This window comes from Hyperolius riggenbachi, chromosome 8 (genome assembly GCF_040937935.1).
Source record: "Hyperolius riggenbachi isolate aHypRig1 chromosome 8, aHypRig1.pri, whole genome shotgun sequence".
Classification (NCBI taxonomy): domain Eukaryota; kingdom Metazoa; phylum Chordata; class Amphibia; order Anura; family Hyperoliidae; genus Hyperolius; species Hyperolius riggenbachi.
In genome coordinates, this window is record NC_090653.1 from 272,368,516 (window position 1) to 272,385,717 (window position 17,202).

A 17,202-nucleotide genomic window follows, 5' to 3' on the forward strand; every position below is an offset into this window, starting at 1 on the left:
CACCGCTAAGTGAAGAATGTCAAAATTCTGCCCGATCATACAGCTGTTTAACAGGACAGGTTCTGCTCAGAAGAGGTCTCACCATGGACAACCAAAGTGGTTGAGCATCATATCTAGAGGTTGGCTTTTGCAAATAGATGTATAGCGCTGGCAGCATTGCTGCAGAGGTTACAGGAGGTGGGGGGAGTCAGCTTGGCAGCGATCCACACCATTGGTTACCGGACACCTTTACTTACGCTAGATTCTTGGCCGAGGCCTTGCAGGATAATCATCTCGCCCATGTGTTTTGTAGCATGAGTACAAACCTTTAGTTCTAACTTAGAACTCTATAGAAGAGGGCTTCAGAGCTTCTGAAGATCAAGAGCTGCTCTAGAAAAGCAGGAGTTTATTTGGGCCTAAGAGCTAGTTCACACTAGGTCCGGAAACGTATCACTGGCTCCGTTTTTAAAACCTGATCAAAACCGGAGCCACGGATAGCAATGTTAAAAATAGCAGCTGTCTTTACCCAACAAAAAAACGGATCCGTTTGCGTTTGCAGGGACCCGTTTTTAAAACAGTCTGGAAGGTCCGGATCTGCTGCGTTTTCACGCAACGGATCTGGAACCTGATACACACAGGGGTAGTGGCAGGCAATAGGAAAACGGATCCCCTCTACACAGGCAGATTTGGACACAAAAACGGATCCGTTTCTGTGTCGCAGCCTGGGGGAGAGAGGGGGCTGCCATGCTGAAGGGGTGATAGCAGCCAGGACGGGGAAGGCAGTGGTCAGCGGGGAGTAGGGACACCCCCTTCCCTTCCCTGGGTCCCCCGTCCCCGCTACCCCCTCCAGCTACATGCCGCAAAAATGTAATGTATAGCAGCAGGGAGCTTACCTCCTCCTCCTACTTCCTCCGCTCACCGCGTCACTGCCTGCAATGCCATCCTCCGAAGTATAGAGGGCGGCATTGCAGCCAGTGACGCGGCGAGTGGAGGAAGTAGTAGGAGAAGGAGGTAAGCTCCCTGCTGCTATACATTACATTTTTGTGGCATGCAGCTGGAGGGGGTAGCAGTGACCCAGGTGAGAGGGGGACCGACCCCCCCCCCCCCCTCTGCTGACACCACCGTCCTGCCTGCTACCCCCCGCAGCCCAAAAAAACATAAAAAAAATGAAAATGGCTATTACCCCATAATAGCTTTCTGGTTAGCACACTGTTAAACTGTAACATTGCTCACTTTGTTCTGACAAAATGTTGTCAGAGCTGGAAGGGATCATTGTCAGAAGAAAGTGGTGAGCTTCTGAGAGGAACTGATGGCGAGGTAACTATGTAATGTTCATTTGAAGTAACCTCGTGTTTATTTTAAATAATTTTACTCAGTTCAGGTTCCCTTTAAGGTGGATCAATTGATACAATGCGTTTGCTGTAAACAGTGGACTAAATAGTGAGACGCACAGTGATGAGGATGAACATCGATGACTCACTTTGTTGACCGGCTTCTCCTCGGTTTTCACTGTCAGGTCGGCAGGCTTCCCTTTCTTAGAGGGCGTCCTCTTGATGATCTTCGGAGAGTGGAACTTGTCCTTCAGCTTCATGGTGAACGATGAGAGGTGAGAGCGCTGGCTATCTGCAAGAGAAGAAGATAAAGTCATCAGAAGACTTGCTCTACAGACTGACAAAGGTAAGTAATGCACTGAAACTAGCGACCAGGGTGGATGTAGGATTATGCAAATGTCTGCAGCTTGAACATAAAGCAATTGAATCCCACCTTGGCCAGATTCAATTGGTCCATTTTCAAGCTGCATATAATATTTACATAATCCATCAGCTCAAAATTAGTTGCTTCTCATTGACTGCTTCCTATTCCCTCAATACGCCTGCCGTCCAAATAGCCGAAGCAATTCGGAAGACGTGCTGCAGTTTATCACAGCAAGCATCCAAATGCCTATAGCCACGCATGGCATGGCTACAGGGATTCGCATGCGTACTCGCATCACTGCAGAGGCGTATCTACAGTGGTGCAGGAATGGCATGTGCCATAGGTGTCTCTTACTGGGGATGCTGCTCTGTAGCATCCTTGGTGTTCTCCATACAGATGCTAGTTTGTATCTGGGGGACATTAGTTACATCTTTTAGGGGAACAAGCTGCCCAACTGTTATTTGTGGGCTATGCATAGGCTGACCTATTGCGATACTCCATTCTTACAGGCCATGCTTCACTTCAACTTGCACACAACCAATTAAATCAAAACTACATGTTAAGATATTTAGAGAATGCGCGTCCCCCTTTCCCTGGGCGCAGTTTATCCCAAGATATGCCTCTGAAAGTGCTGGCGTGCATCCCGCAAGAAGCTCGTCAGTATAGTGGAAAGTGGCCCTGATTTTTATTAACCTTTCTGAAAAAAAAAAAAATCAAGGCTGTGGAAAAATCATCCAACTTCGACTCATACTCGTCAGTTTATGAAGCCTCCGAATCCAGGTTCCCCAAATTGCTCCGACACCTCAAATCCACAGCTCAAGAAAAAATGCTTGCAAACATTTGTATACGAACGCAAATTTTAATGCAAAAAACAGATGCAAAGAACGTTCAGTTTTACGCAATGATAACCCTACCTAAACAACATTTTGGCTGGAATGCTACCCTAAGCAGAAAACACCAGGCCAGTAACAAAAAAATATTACATAAAAAACAGGTCCAGTGAAGCTGCATTTCTGGAACCAATGATGCCTTTTAAAAGCTTTTTTCATTAAAGATAACATGCAGATTACCGAGATGTTTAAGGCCCATACACACAGCGTACAAATGTCTGTACAGACACGTGTTGAGCGGCGTGAAAACGACTGTCTGCAGACACAGCCATGTTTGAGCGATTCAACTGGTGAATCTCTTGTGACTTTTGTCTCACAAACCGCCGTCAAGTCTGCTGGTGTCTTGTCATGTGTACAAAAGTCTTCTACAGACAGCAGAGTCGCTACCATAGTACTGCTACTATACGTAGCCTGTGGCAGACAGCTTCTGTCATGTCTTCAATCTTTCTGTCGCGGGTGTACAACTGTCACAAACTCAAATTGCCGCTGCCAAAAATATGCTATGTTGCCTCAACATGGGAAAGGATTGACTCTTGGGTGTATGTAAGTATGCTGTTGTCTCTTGTCTGTTTGTCGCTGCCTCACAATTACAGACAAATGTATGCCGTGTGTATGGGCCTTTAGTCACATGTCAGAGTTCCTGTTGCTCAGATTTCAGTCAAGACAAAAAGTTATGCAGCCGAGATGAAAGTTGAGAGATGCGTCAGGCAGAGGCAGGCCGTGCACAGGAGTGCTCTCATCTCTGCAGCTGCTGCAAGCTGGAGGGACAGCACTGAGCATGAGTAATGCAAAGAAGCTCTCTCGATAAAACCGCACAGCTAGAAATAGTCTGAACAGTCACCATCCAGCACATGGCGGCTTACTGACCACAATCCTGTGCTAAATATCACTTCTCGGCAGCCACAGCACGGCAGCTGCCATAGCCGGGCTGAAGAATGCACTGCAGTCTATGGGGTGGGTGAATCATGTCCCAGCCCGGGACTATTATAATATAAACAGCATGTGCTGAAATGTTGCGTGTTGTGACTGCATGACATAGAAAAGCTCTAGAGCTTCTGTACCTAAATAAGTAATGAATAAAGATGAGCAAAACTCAAGGAACCCTAAAGAGCTGCCTGCTGTCATAATCTCCAAACAGGCCATAGATAGTGCTGCTTTATAAAATAGCACAGTCCCTCCTCCCTTAACTCCTACAGGGTCTCCTAGGACAAGGCATGGAACAGGCTGCCATTTAGCCTCCCAAAGTATCTTCTGGGAGGGGCATAGACCTGGCTGCCGCGCACACTCTCTCTGCATCTTCTGGAGGGGCATAGACTTTGCTGCAACCCACCCTCTCACTGCATCTTCTGGGAGGGGGCACAGCCCTGGCTGCCACCCACCTTCTCACTGCAACTTCTAAAAGGTGTCATAGACCTGGCTGTCGCGCACCCTCTCACTGCATCTTCTGAGAGGGGCATAGTCCTGGCTGCCACCCACCCTCTCACTGCAACTTCTGGGAGGGGGCATAGTCCTGGCTGCCACGCACCCTGTCACTGCATCTTCTGAGAGGGGCATAGACCTGGCTGCCACACACCCTGTCACTGCATCTTCTGGGAGGGGGCATAGACCTAGCTACCACGCACCCTCTCACTGCATCTTCTGGAGGGGCATAGTCCTGGCTGCCACCCACCCTCTCACTGCATCTTCTGGGAGGGGGCATAGTCCTGGCTGCCACGCACCCTCTCACCGCATCTTCTGGGAGGGGGCAAAGCCCTGCCTGCCGCCCACCCTCTCACTGCATCATCTGGGAGGAGGCATAGCCCCAGATGCCACCCACCCTCTCACTGTCTCTTCTGGGAGGGGGCATAGTTCTGGCTGCTACACACCCTCCCATATCTTTTGGGAAGGGGTGCGGCCCTGGCTGCCACTCACGTTCCAGCAGCATCTTCTGGAAAGGGACATGACCTTGGCTTCCACCCACCCTTCTGCAGTATCTTCTGGGAAGGGGCATGGCCCTCCTGGTTGCCGTCCACATCTTCTGGAAAGGGACATAGCACTGGCTGACACCCACCCTCCCACAGCATGTTCTGTGAAGGGGTGTGGCCCTGACTGCCATCTACCCTACTGCTGCATTGTTTTGGAAGTAGCATTGCCTAGCCCAAGACTGACAGTGACCAAGCAGGAAGATATATTACAATATATACACTACTGGCAGAAAAGCTAAGACGAGCACAGCACATTAGGTTACATTTTGTTCTACTTAACAGTTCACAGAAAAAATATAGTTCTGAAGTAAACGTATTTTAACACAACCAGATACGCATGGAAACAATCCAGTTCCCTCATAATGGGGTTTAATGGAGTAGATCACTATCGGTAACAATTTTATAAAAAGTATTATTTATCCACATTCCCTTAGGAAGGTACGGTTCATCGGCCCATAAAGATAACGTGTAAAAGTAATTCTGAAGGATTCTTTAAAGAGAATCTGTATTGTTAAAATCGCACAAAAGTAAACATACCAGTGCGTTAGGGGACATCTCCTATTACCCTCTGTCACAATTTTTCCGCTCCCCGCCGCATTAAAAGTGGTTAAAAACAGTTTTTAAAAGTTTGTTTATAAACAAACAAAATGGCCACCAAAACAGGAAGTAGGTTGATGTACAGCATGTCCACACATAGAAAATACATCCATACACAAGCAGGCTGTATACACCCTTCCTTTTGTATCTCAAGAGATCATTGTGTGTTTATTTCCCCCTTCTGCTCTTCTGCACTGAAGTTTCAGGCTGGTCTTTTCTTCTTGCAAACAGCTTTGCCCTTGTCTGTAATCCTCAGTATGTGAAAGCCCAGCCAGCTCAGAGGACGATTTATCCAGCTTGTAAAAGATAAGAGAGAAGAGAGAATCTGCCATAATCTAAATAACACACAGGCAGTGTGCATAGAGTGGCCTGGAGGGGGAGATTCATCACAGAACCACAACACTGAAGAACTTGGCAGCCTTCCAGACACAGGCCGACAAGTCTGACAGGGGAAAGATACATTGATTTATTACAGAGACTGTTATAGTGGAAAGTGCTGCAGTGAGCCAGAACACATTAGAATAGCTTTTGGAACTTGTAGGATGATAAAAAACAGGATGCAATTTTTGTTACGGAGTCTCTTTAAAGAGACTCCGTAACAAAAATTGCATCCTAGTTTTTATCATCCTACAAGTTCCAAAAGCTATTCTAATGTGTTCTGGCTTACTGCAGCACTTTATACTATCACTGTCTCTGTAATAAATCAATGTATCTTTCTCTTGTCAGACTTGTCAGCCTGTGTCTGGAAGGCTGCCAAGTTCTTCAGTGTTGTGGTTCTGCTATGAACTCCCCCTTCCAGGCCCCTCTCTGCACACTGCCTGTGTGTTATTTAGATTAGAGCAGCTTCTCTCTTCTCTCTTATCTTTTACAAGCTGGATAAATCGTCCTCTGAGCTGGCTGGGCTTTCACATACTGAAGAATTACAGACAAGGGCAAAGCTGTTTGCAGAAAGAAAAGAGCAGCCTGAAACTTCAGTGCATGAGAGATGCAGGGGGGAAGAAACACACAAATGATCTCTTGAGATTCAAAAGGAATGCTGTATACAGCCTGCTTGTGTATGGATGTATTTTCTATGTGTGGACATACTGTACATTAACCTACTTCCTGTTTTGGTGGCCATTTTGTTTGTTTATAAACAAACTTTTAAAAACTGTTTTTAACCACTTTTAATGTGGCGGGGAGCGGCGAAATTGTGACAGAGGGTAATAGGAGATGTCCCCTAACACACTGGTATGTTTACTTTTGTGCGATTTTAACAATACAGATTCTCTTTAAAGAGTTCCTTTAGTATAAATGACAGACCCTGTCATGTCACGCTCTGTCCTAATGATCCAGTCACCTGTGTCGGCGCAATCCTTCAGAGACCCTCCAGTGAGCAGCGGCGACCTCTACAAAGCTGGCCAGCCACACGCCGCCTAATCGCGTTTCCACGCACAGCAGCGTTCTGCGCATTACGGGAAAATTGCCACCCTACATGTGCAGAACACTCCCAATGACAAGACGGTGATCAAGGTGTGTGTGGTACATGGCCGCGCATGCAAGACTAGCCGCATTCGGCCAGCTTTGAGGGGGTCGTCACTGCTGGCTGGACGGTCTCGGAAGGACACCGTGGGCACAAGTTGACTGCAGGGGGCTGCAAGAAGCCCCAGGTAAGTTCAACTGCTTTTTTGACAGGCTTAATTATCCTCTTAAGACCGAGCCTGACCTGACAGGCACTATCCTCTATACTGGAGGTACTCTTTAACTTCCTGTCAGCCAATCCTGTGGTGGTTGCAGGCGGTACATGAAGCCTTTTTTTCCAACAAAATTGGTGTCAACCGTTGACACGTGGCCAGAAATGTTCCCATTCGATGCATTATATGGCAACCAGAAGGCACTTTTTACCAGCAACTTGGTGGCTAAACTGCAGGTTAAATGTACCATTTTCCCCTTTACTTCATTTGAGGGAGCCCATCCCTTTCTAAGCATACCCTGTAAAGTCCAGCCCGTATTTGTGAGGGGGAGGAGTGAACACTACCATTGTCTTGTCCAGTTTTTTCTCCGTTTTACCATAAGCCTGAACACAGTACAGTGCTCTTACTGAGGAGGGAAAAAAAACGGTCATAAAATCCGGCTTTCACACATGCCGACACACGTTAATGAGTAAGAAGTAAATATACCTCACACGATGGACTGTTAATACCCGACTTCCTAGCAGACACAATAAAGTCAGCGGCTTCCTGAGGGAAGACACAACACCTTTCCTGTGCAGCTGTCCTCCGCCATCCAGTGTCTGTCTCCTCAGTAATCAGCACTGACAACCTGCCGATGGCCAGAGAACCTGGCCTCAGCCACTGACAGGACGTGACAGCTGTTCCCACAACATCAGGATAGGAAATGGGCACAGGTTAATGAACAGGGCAACCATTTGGTCAACACACACACACACACACACACACACACACACACACACACACACACACACACACACACACACACACACACACACACACACACACACACACACACATATACAGTGAGTGAGATACAAAAACTACTAGAGATTGCTGGGAAGGATTACACATCCAAAGACAAAAAATAAGGTAGCTTCATCAGGACTCATTTTTATCCTTTAGTTAAGTGGTTTGAATTATTATTACAGCGTGTACCCCTTTTTGAATGACGGCGTTTGCCTCTGTTGTGGATTACATCATCATCGTTACACTGACACACATACGGCAGGTTCGCTAAGTACTCTATAATTATGCATTGATATTTTCCAAGCCTCTCCGTACAGTCTCAATGAACTTAAAAGGAATCAAAGGTTGAGACCTATCTGCCGTATTTATTACCTTTTTAACAATACTAGTTGCCTGGCAGTCCCGCTGATCTTTATATGGTCAGTTGGATCTAATGGGCCATAGTCACGGGCTACAATTGTCGCCGCAACACGCGGCACGCGCGTGTTGCGGAGACAGGTTGCCCGTGAGTATGCGCCGTTGCACGGGCGCGCACCCCGAACTGTCGCCCGTCGCTGATGTCGCCAGGCGATTGAACTGCTCAATCGCCTGGTGACAGTCGCCGCTGCAACTCCGCCGCAACTGTCGCTAGTCCGCGTGAGTACGCAAACTAATGACAGCAACCTCCATTGAAGTATACGGAGCTTCTGGCGGGGGGAGGAGGAACGTCAGCGTCAGCTTCCGTCGCGCCGCTGGTCCCTCTTCCGCGTGTGTACACGGAGGGACCTGGCGAGGAGCTGTCGCCGGCCTGTCGCCCACACGCTCACGTGTGCTGGCGACAGGCCCTAAAAGTTGCCTGTGAGTATGGGCCATAAGGCCCAGTGCACACCAAAAACCTCTCTCTGCATAACGCTAGAGGTTTTTGAAGCAGATGTCAGAGCCATTCTAGGCATGTTTTCTAAACATGCCTAGCTTTTTTTTTAAGCGTTTTCGTGTATCAGATTACAAATATTGTTACAGTAAGGGCCCATTCACACCTGAGCGGAAATCACGCGATTCCCGTTCAGGGCAAACCGCTAGCGGTTTTGTAAAAACCGCTACACATCTCGTTAAGGATCTATGGCTTTAAAGAGAAACTCGACCAAGAATTGAACTTTATCCCAATCAGTAGCTGATACCCCCTTTTACATGAGAAATCTATTCCTTTTCACAAACAGACCATCAGGTGGCTCTGTATGACTGATATTGTGGTGAAACCCCTCCCACAAGAAACAAGAAAAGTATGTACGCTTGGCAGTTTCCTGTCTGTGAACCCTGCTGCATTGTGGGAAATAGCTGTTTACAGCTTTTTCCAACTGCCAAAAAAACATGCAGCAGCTACATCACCTGCCAACAGTAAAAATGTCACCATGTAATAAATGTCAGAATGTAAATCAGGGATTTTAAAGATTTTACAATGGGCAAACACTGACTAAATCATTCATACATAATTATTGTAAAAATGCACTTTTTTTATTAAATTATTTTCACTGGAGTTCCTCTTTAAGTATTAGAGGCAGAGGATCAGTAGGAAAGCCAGGCAATGTGCATTATTTAAAAGGAAATAAGCATGCCAGCCTACATATCCCTCTCACCTCAGTTACCGTTTAAAAAAGACTTCCGAGGTGAAAATACACCAATGAGATAAACAATTGCATTTATCATCCTCCTCCTAAAAATGACTTTTTTAGATATCCCACCGTTAAATTTAATATTGAAATCTAGTTTTTAAGTTTTTACGGTGTCATTGTCTCTGCTCAATGACACCATCATTGAAATATGCCACTGTTCAAATCTATGAACTATTTACCCTTTTTATCTCTTTCCTGCTCTCAGAAGCCATTTTCTGCCAGGCTTTTATGGCTGTAATTCCTTATCAGTGAGGGTTACGCTATAGTCCGACCCAGTCCCGACCCAGACAGAAACTGTCACTTGCATACCTGATGTTTAACTCTTTCAGGCAGAGAAAGAAAAAAAGACAGCGGCATAGTAATTTGTGTGCTTGGCACTGTACATACATGTCTATCTCATCATGTCACCGCGGTTGTCCTTTAAACCTTGTACACACAGATAAAAATAGTTTGAAACGTCCCACGAACTATACTGCCATATCGGACAACAGGTATAAAAAAATGTAGCCAAATGATGTTACATGACAATGACAAGTGACTAATATCCAATGGCCATCTGAAGAATACATATTCAGATTGGATAACTTTTTTTTTTTTAATTTAAAGTGGTTTTGAAAAAATGAAAGCCATACTAGACGACTCTCTCCCACAATTTGAAAAGGTCTGGAAGCCTTACTTTATTAACTATTCTCATTGGCTCCCGTCCTCGCTTACAGCGGTATAATACCTTCACTCAATACCCCTAAGTGGTAGCGTTTCGGCGAATGACACCCCTTCCCCCACTCCTTCAACTTTTTCTGTCCTTTCCTTTTCCCACCTCATTCTCCTCCTACTGGATGGTTCTGTCCCATCCACTCCACGGCTGCATTAGCCCTCGATGTCGGGCTAACAGAATCAGAGGATACCCTCCTCGCTAAGTACTTCTCCAACCTTATAATACTTAAAACTTTATATTTAGATGTAAGGTACCAATAGTCAAGAGCACTTATGCCACCATCTCTGAGGTGGCCTTGGTAATAATTCTTGACATGAGCTACTTGTTGACTTAACGGGGTGCCGGCATTTGTTGCCTCGTGCTACCGACACCCACCTCTATATATGCAGAAATTACCTCTGCTTTTGCAGACTCTTCTGTACCTTATCTAGTACACATGTTACTACTGTTATGTTTCTAAATGTTCTATGAAAAGCATTTACTTGTTATTTCTCTTTAAAAAACAATAAAAATTATTTGTGACAAAAAAAGCGGACCTGAACTCTTGCACAGGACACAAGGAAAACAGAAAAAAACATTCACCCTGTGTATTTTTAGACAGAAGAGATGGACTAATTCCCCTTCATCTTGAAGTAGTCACAAACGTAATTTGATCTCTCAGCTGTGTCAGCACAGAAATTCATCAGTCCTCGGCAGATACAGCTAATATGTCAACACAGGAGGTTAATCCTATGTCTGCTTCCATGAAAGCAGGAAGTAGACACTGCAGATTTATTGCAGGAGTTCAGTAAGCTGTAACAAAGAAATGTTTTTCTTGAGAGCATGTTCTGAGTTCGTGTCCGGTTTAAAGCCAACTATGATATACTGTATATGTGCAAACAATTGTTCAAAACAGAGGCGCCAGATACGGATAAAATAGTTAAAAACTGTTTAACCACTTCGCATCCAGACCTGGTTTCCCACTTACGGACCAGAGCAGTTTTGACAGTTTAGCTGTGCCCTTATTTAATCAGCAATAACTGTATCCCTACTTATGTCACAGAAATGAAATATATATTGTTTTTCTCAAGACAAACTAGGCTTTCATTGTATGCCATTTTTTCCCTTGAGCAATTTTGTTTTCTATGAATTTTATTGGGAAACCAAGGAAAAAATAGAGAAAAAACACACTATTTCTCAGTTTTACCAATTCCAGTTTAAAAATAAAAAGTGCTACTGTAGATTAAAAAAAAAAATGTGTTCGGCTATCCTTACCGTTTATCACAAAACTTAGATTACGTTCCTGTCATAATTTATGGTGAAAATATTTGATTCTGAAATAATGGTAGAGTGTATTTTTCACTGTGAACTGAGAAAATAAAAGTATTTTAAATGGTAAAAATCAATCTCATTAGCTCAGGAAACTTATATTCCCATTCACCAATTAGTGCTGCATCAGATAGTGCCAGAAATGTACACAGGAGCAAGCCCAATCCTTCACAGCACTGCTTCTGCTACCAGACGTATATCTACTGACTCGTGGCTTAGATGAAGTCACAGAGGACATAGATATACTGTACTGGTGGATAAAGTGGTTAAAAAAAAGGGGGGGAGGTTCTGTCAGATTTCTACTACCTATTGTGAAGGCAGCATAGGAAAAAAGTAATTTATGGCTCATTTTACTCTATATGAAACATACTTCTTGTTTGTATGGTATGTGTTTACATGTATTTTAAATTTTACAACTTTTCGCGATAGTGGTCCTTTAAGGATATCAATATATAAACCAGTGAGCGCCAGTTAGCTAGATAGTTGAATACACTAAGTAGAATATTAGTACTCATTGCTGCCTGCGCTATTTCTCTTTCACTCATAATAAAAGAAGGTAGTCTGTAGGAGTAATAAGGAAGCAATACCTAAAACCCAAAAGCTGAAGCTACCTCATTTAGCACAGTGGCTTCCTGTAAGCGTAACAACCACAGAAGCACAGATCAGAGAGAAAGAACAAGTGTCTATTTGGCATCAAAACAAAAGTTTACTTGTGCAGTGCTGTATATATTTCATGCTACAGGGAGAGCAGGACGTTTATTTTAGACACAGTACATTGAGTGACTGCAGATCTGCTTCACTACCAGACTCCATGCCAGAACCTGGGCAGCACTGCGTAGCACAGCTCTTACTGCTCAACGTATGAGCTCCGATTTACCTAAAATCAAACAACTAAGGGTGTCCATACAATGGCCTCAATGCACTAAGCAGTTTAGACTGATGGTTTTTAGTCTACTGATGGTTTGGTGTAAATCAATTGCATCAAAAGGGAATTCACTAATAATTACCAAATGTTTTAGATCTGTTTTTAGACCTGATCTAAAACAGTCAGTCATTAGGTCGGTAAAGCAGGGGAAATTATCAAAAGATGCAATTCACAAACGAGTAGCTATGACTGACATCCTTCTCCTCTGATGAGCTCTCCTCTGCATACAATTAGGCTAGGTCCACACTAGGCACGGTTGCAGGACGGACGCTGCAGTCAGGGATTAGGGGAAGTACCACCAGACCGCAAACTGATCAGTTTTTCAAAAAAAGTGCATCCGTTTCCTACCCCAGAAAACGGACAGAAAACGTCTCTATGGGAATTTGGCCATTAGGAAGGTAGTGGGAGGAGTTTTTGGGCCAATAATTAATCATTTTGTCAATGGGAATCAGTGGGCAGGACGTGGGTGTGGTTAATGCTTAGAACATTTTTTGAGCATGGGGAATGTAGTGGCGGGGGCTGTGGGAGTGGATTTGGAACAATAGATGGGAAGTGGGAGTGGTTGTTCTGTAATGAAAGTAGATTATGATATTGTAGATGTAAGGATATTTGTAATATACAGGGGAGTGTTTTGGGAGTGGCTTTGTCAGAGATGACGTTGAGGGGAGGAGAAGGAAGTTCAGGCTATCCGTTTTTTCACCTGTTTTGGGTGCCATTTTGCCTGAGGAGATGGAGTTGCGTTTTCCCGTTGCTTTTCACTACCCATCCATGTATCCGTAGTCCGTAAAAATGCAGCAATTCCGGACCTTCCGTTCAGGTTTTAAAAACGGGTCCCTTCAAACGCAGACTGATCCGTTTTTTTCTTGGGTGAGGACGGCTGCTATTTTTAACATTAGTATCCGGGACTCAAGTTTTCCATCAGGGCTGAAAAACGGAGCCACGGATAAGTTTCCGGACCTAGTGTGGATTAGGCCTTAAACTCCTGCTTAATGAATTCAAAAGGTTCCATCCTCACGTCTAAAATACCTCACAAAATTACTTTACCAACAGAAATCAGCTGGTCTAATCTCTGTCAGGAAAAGTGGGCGTGGTTACTCCTTGTTTGCCTTTGTGAATGGCAGCTTTTGATCATTTCCCCTGCTTTACCGACCTAATTACCAAATGTTTTAGACCAGGGGCCATATGCAATTCACTTTTTCCCCTGAGTTTTTTTCTCCTAGGTGATATTTTTAAATTTGTCATTAAAATGCCTGTACAGCCACCAGCAAGTAAGAAAATACTCAATAATTTTGAGAGTACGTTACCTACTTTTTTAATTGAAAAGTGCTGGAAAGTTATTTTAAAATTGAAGACTAAAAATTATCTCCTAGGAGAAAACTCAGGTGAATAAGTGAATTGCATATGGCCCCAGGTCTAAAAACAAGTCTAAAACATTGCACCAAACCATCAGTAGACTTAAAACCATCAGTAGACTAGTCTAAATTGCTTAGTGAATTGAGGCCAATGACTCGAGTTCAGTCATCAATATCCAGCTGATTCAATCATAATGCTCAAATCTGGCAGAGATCGATGCCGAAACGTGGATATACAGTTGTCAATTCGATTTCCAGACGAAACCGATCAATCCATTATCCTGGAAAGATCTTGATGGAAAGGGTGCATTGTGTGCATGGTGGAAGCGGCATTCGATTCCCTGCTGACCAACTGACCCCGGACGGTCTCCCCCATGGAAAACATGTAACCCCTTCCTCTAGGCCTGTGGTGAGTGTTTCAGGCTGACCTATCCATGGGCACGCCACCTCTAGTGTCCTGCGTCTTTCTTCACGGCCAATGGGGATGCCCGTACCACGTGACACGGGAGGCTAGGCCGGCAGGGGGTGATGCACTGAATTTCCATGCTGAAATCTATTGAAAACGTGTGCAGTGTGTGGCAGTAATAGATGCCTCTCTGATCAGATTTGAAAGGGATCTGATGGTCAAATCTGCTAACCATCGGCCAAGTGTATGGGCACCTTAACATTGCTATAGGCTGCATTTTTCTCAAAAACATTCAGTTTGAGCTTTCCACTAGTGATGGTTAGGTGGAAGCAAATAATTTCAGGCTGATGCAAATTTATGCAAATTTGTATGCAAATGTATGCAGCTTGAAATGAACCAATCACATTCTTGACTGATATTCTGAGGTGAAATTCTATTGGCTCATTTTCAAGCTGCATAAACTTGCATAAATGTGCATCAACTCGAAGTCATTTGCATCTACTTGACCATCACTACTTTCCACCTTGTAGTCTGAAAAGCAAGACTCTGCAATTCGAGCAATAACAGTAGCCACACCCACCGAACCTAAAACAGACTCCTTGTACAAACTTGGATCTGGGTCATGTGATCAAAACTTTAAGATATAATTTTTGCCTGTAGAAGGCCCATCTCAAAAAACAAGTAAAATATATGCACTAAAATTGCTAACCTATACAAATTAATTTTTAGATCTGCACTTTGAATACTTACAAGGTTATCTCAGAGAACAAAACCACAAAAGGTGAAAAAAAAATTGTGCCATGTTTCATACTGATAATGCCGTGGAGGTTGAGCCACCGGCCACTTCTATGTAGGTAGAAGCCACACTTAAAGGACAATTGGAGTGAGAGGGATATGGAGGCTGCCATATTTGTTTCCTTTTAAAGTAAACCCAAGGTGGGGATTATTAGTACCGTAAATAAAAAGCAATGCTACCTGATCCAGGTGGCTGGACGGGTACAGGCAGCCGCAGTCTCCGCTGCTCTTGTGGCCTGCTATGGCCGACTTATTTTTGTAGCCCCTGGCGGCCAGGGAAAGACAGAGCTGCCCAATGGCAGCTGGGGAAGGCCTGCAGTGGGCGTTTAGGCAGGAAATACATTTCCTCCCTACCCCTTGAGATTGGTGACCACTGCATGTCGCCAATTTCAGTGAGGTGATAGCATGCTGGGAAGGGGGGGGCGCAAAGAGGCATGTCCTGCAGCAAGGACCATGCCTCTGTGTCCCATCTGCCCCTCAACCCCCACCACCAGGCAACTGCCATGGTTTAAAAGAAAATAAATATGACAGCCTCCATATTTTTCTCACTTCAATTGTCCTTTAATATAGTGCCATACAGACCTCAAACACTTCTTAGCGAAGTTCTCAGAACCAATCATTGAAAATTCCTTTTTCTGTCTTCAAGAGCAGCCTTGAAACAAACAGCACAAATGGTGTAAGAAGAATGGCATTTTAAGATGGGTACTTAAGGGATTGAGGAGCTTTGGATGCATGTTTGTACCAGGCTGAACATGCAGGAAGTGATGTAAAGACGGGGTTTAAGTGAAAAACCAGTGTGCTCCAAAAACATCACTTATTGCTAAATCTTCAGGCCCGGAACTCACGACAAGATAAATCCAGCCTATAAGGTCCGTCCTCTGGAAACTAATATTGCTCAAGGGACCTTGGCCTGAGATTATCAGGTAGATTGCTAAATTCAGGGAAGATGAACATTATTTGTGAAAGATTTGGACATTTACTACACAGAGCAAGGTAATCAGTCCTGGCAAACTGCAGAGAGAAGCCAGCAGATTTGAGAGATGGAGAACTATAAACACTTTAGATTTCTAGATGAAATGATCTGGAACAATAGTTATAGCCAATAAATTAATACATTTTGCACATACCAGTAGTCAAAATTCCCCCTCTGCTCTAAAAGTTTATTCAAAATTGTAGGGGTCTAGAACGGTGGGTTTCGCTTTGAGTACTTGGTTTCGGATTGTGTACTTCTGAAGCAACGTCCCACATTGTTCTTTGATCACTAATTACAGGAAATAAGGCTAAAATGTCCATGAATTATCCAATTTCCTGTCCGATCGACCTGGTATTGTTGGTGGTACCAAACAAGGAACAATCGATTTACCGTTGAGTTTTTTGGGTTGATCATTAGATAAGGCTGGTTACGTTTTTCTTGCCATTTGTGGGCCTGATTGATAGTTTCTGGCCAATCACATTTATCGGATCGTCTGGTTGATAGTTCAGGAAATTGAATAGTTAATGAACATCTTTAAACCACACACACACACACACACACACACACACACACACACACACACACACACACACACACACACACACACACACACACACACACACACACACACACAATGATACTTGGCCAAGGTGGCCAATAACAACCTCTGCTGTGAATTCTATTGTGTGTACAGCAACCCCAATGCTACAGACAGCGGATCAGACCGGTAGATCAATTCTGCTCAGTGCTGGCCAAGAGCATTGTTCTTCATGCGCTTGCTGCTCCCTCAGCTCCTCATAGCAACAGGACACATCACTAGCCTGTAGGCTAGCAACACATCTGTACAGCCTCATACCTGCAATGTTACCCAAAGGGATCGGGTGCCCATTAAGGCGACTTGCCTCATACCTGTGTATGAGGCTCAAGCAAACAGCAGAGAGATTTTCTCTGCACGACTCAGTGATTGTAAGATTTTTGTCCTCATTGAAAGAGCATCATGAATGAAGGTTACAATATAGAATATCCATTGAACTGATGTACTCTGAGCTGGAGAGGTAGCTTGTGATTTTTACACAGATTACATTGCTTTGGAACAAACGCAGGTAGGATAAATGCAAGGACAATGAAGAACAGGGGAAAAAAAGTTTTTACTGTGCATTATGCTACAATGTAATTTTGCTTTGAACTCGGTTTTTGAATTCAATTCACTAAAGAACTGAACGGTAAAAAAATAAATTTGGTCAGTAAAATATTGCATTTGGCATTTCCCCATATGTGGTTAAGTTTGGCAATTTGCTGAAAATGTTGCTTCAATTCGCTAACACTGGTTCGGTACTGTCTCACCAGCTGTAGGGATGTCTCTCTTCCCTTTGTCAGTACAGAGATCAAAACATCTAAAGGGATACAAAAAAGCCTCTTTGTCAATTTCTCCTGCTCTATAGTTTTCATGCCCCGCCTGGCAGTGCATCGGATCAAATGGAGTGAGAAGCAGGAG

The 17,202-nt window shown here is 44.2% G+C and overlaps 1 protein-coding gene across 5 annotated transcripts in view; it reads right to left on the bottom strand.

The window, feature by feature from the left end:
• RAPGEF1 (Rap guanine nucleotide exchange factor 1) overlaps nucleotides 1-17,202 on the bottom strand; it is a 215,100-nt gene that overhangs the window by 127,856 nt on the left and 70,042 nt on the right. For all 5 annotated transcript variants that reach the window (XM_068248875.1, XM_068248873.1, XM_068248872.1 and 2 more), the window contains exon 2: nucleotides 1,460-1,602. In XM_068248875.1, coding sequence (XP_068104976.1) covers nucleotides 1,460-1,602 — 143 coding nt within the window. The remainder of the gene's footprint in view (nucleotides 1-1,459; nucleotides 1,603-17,202) is intronic.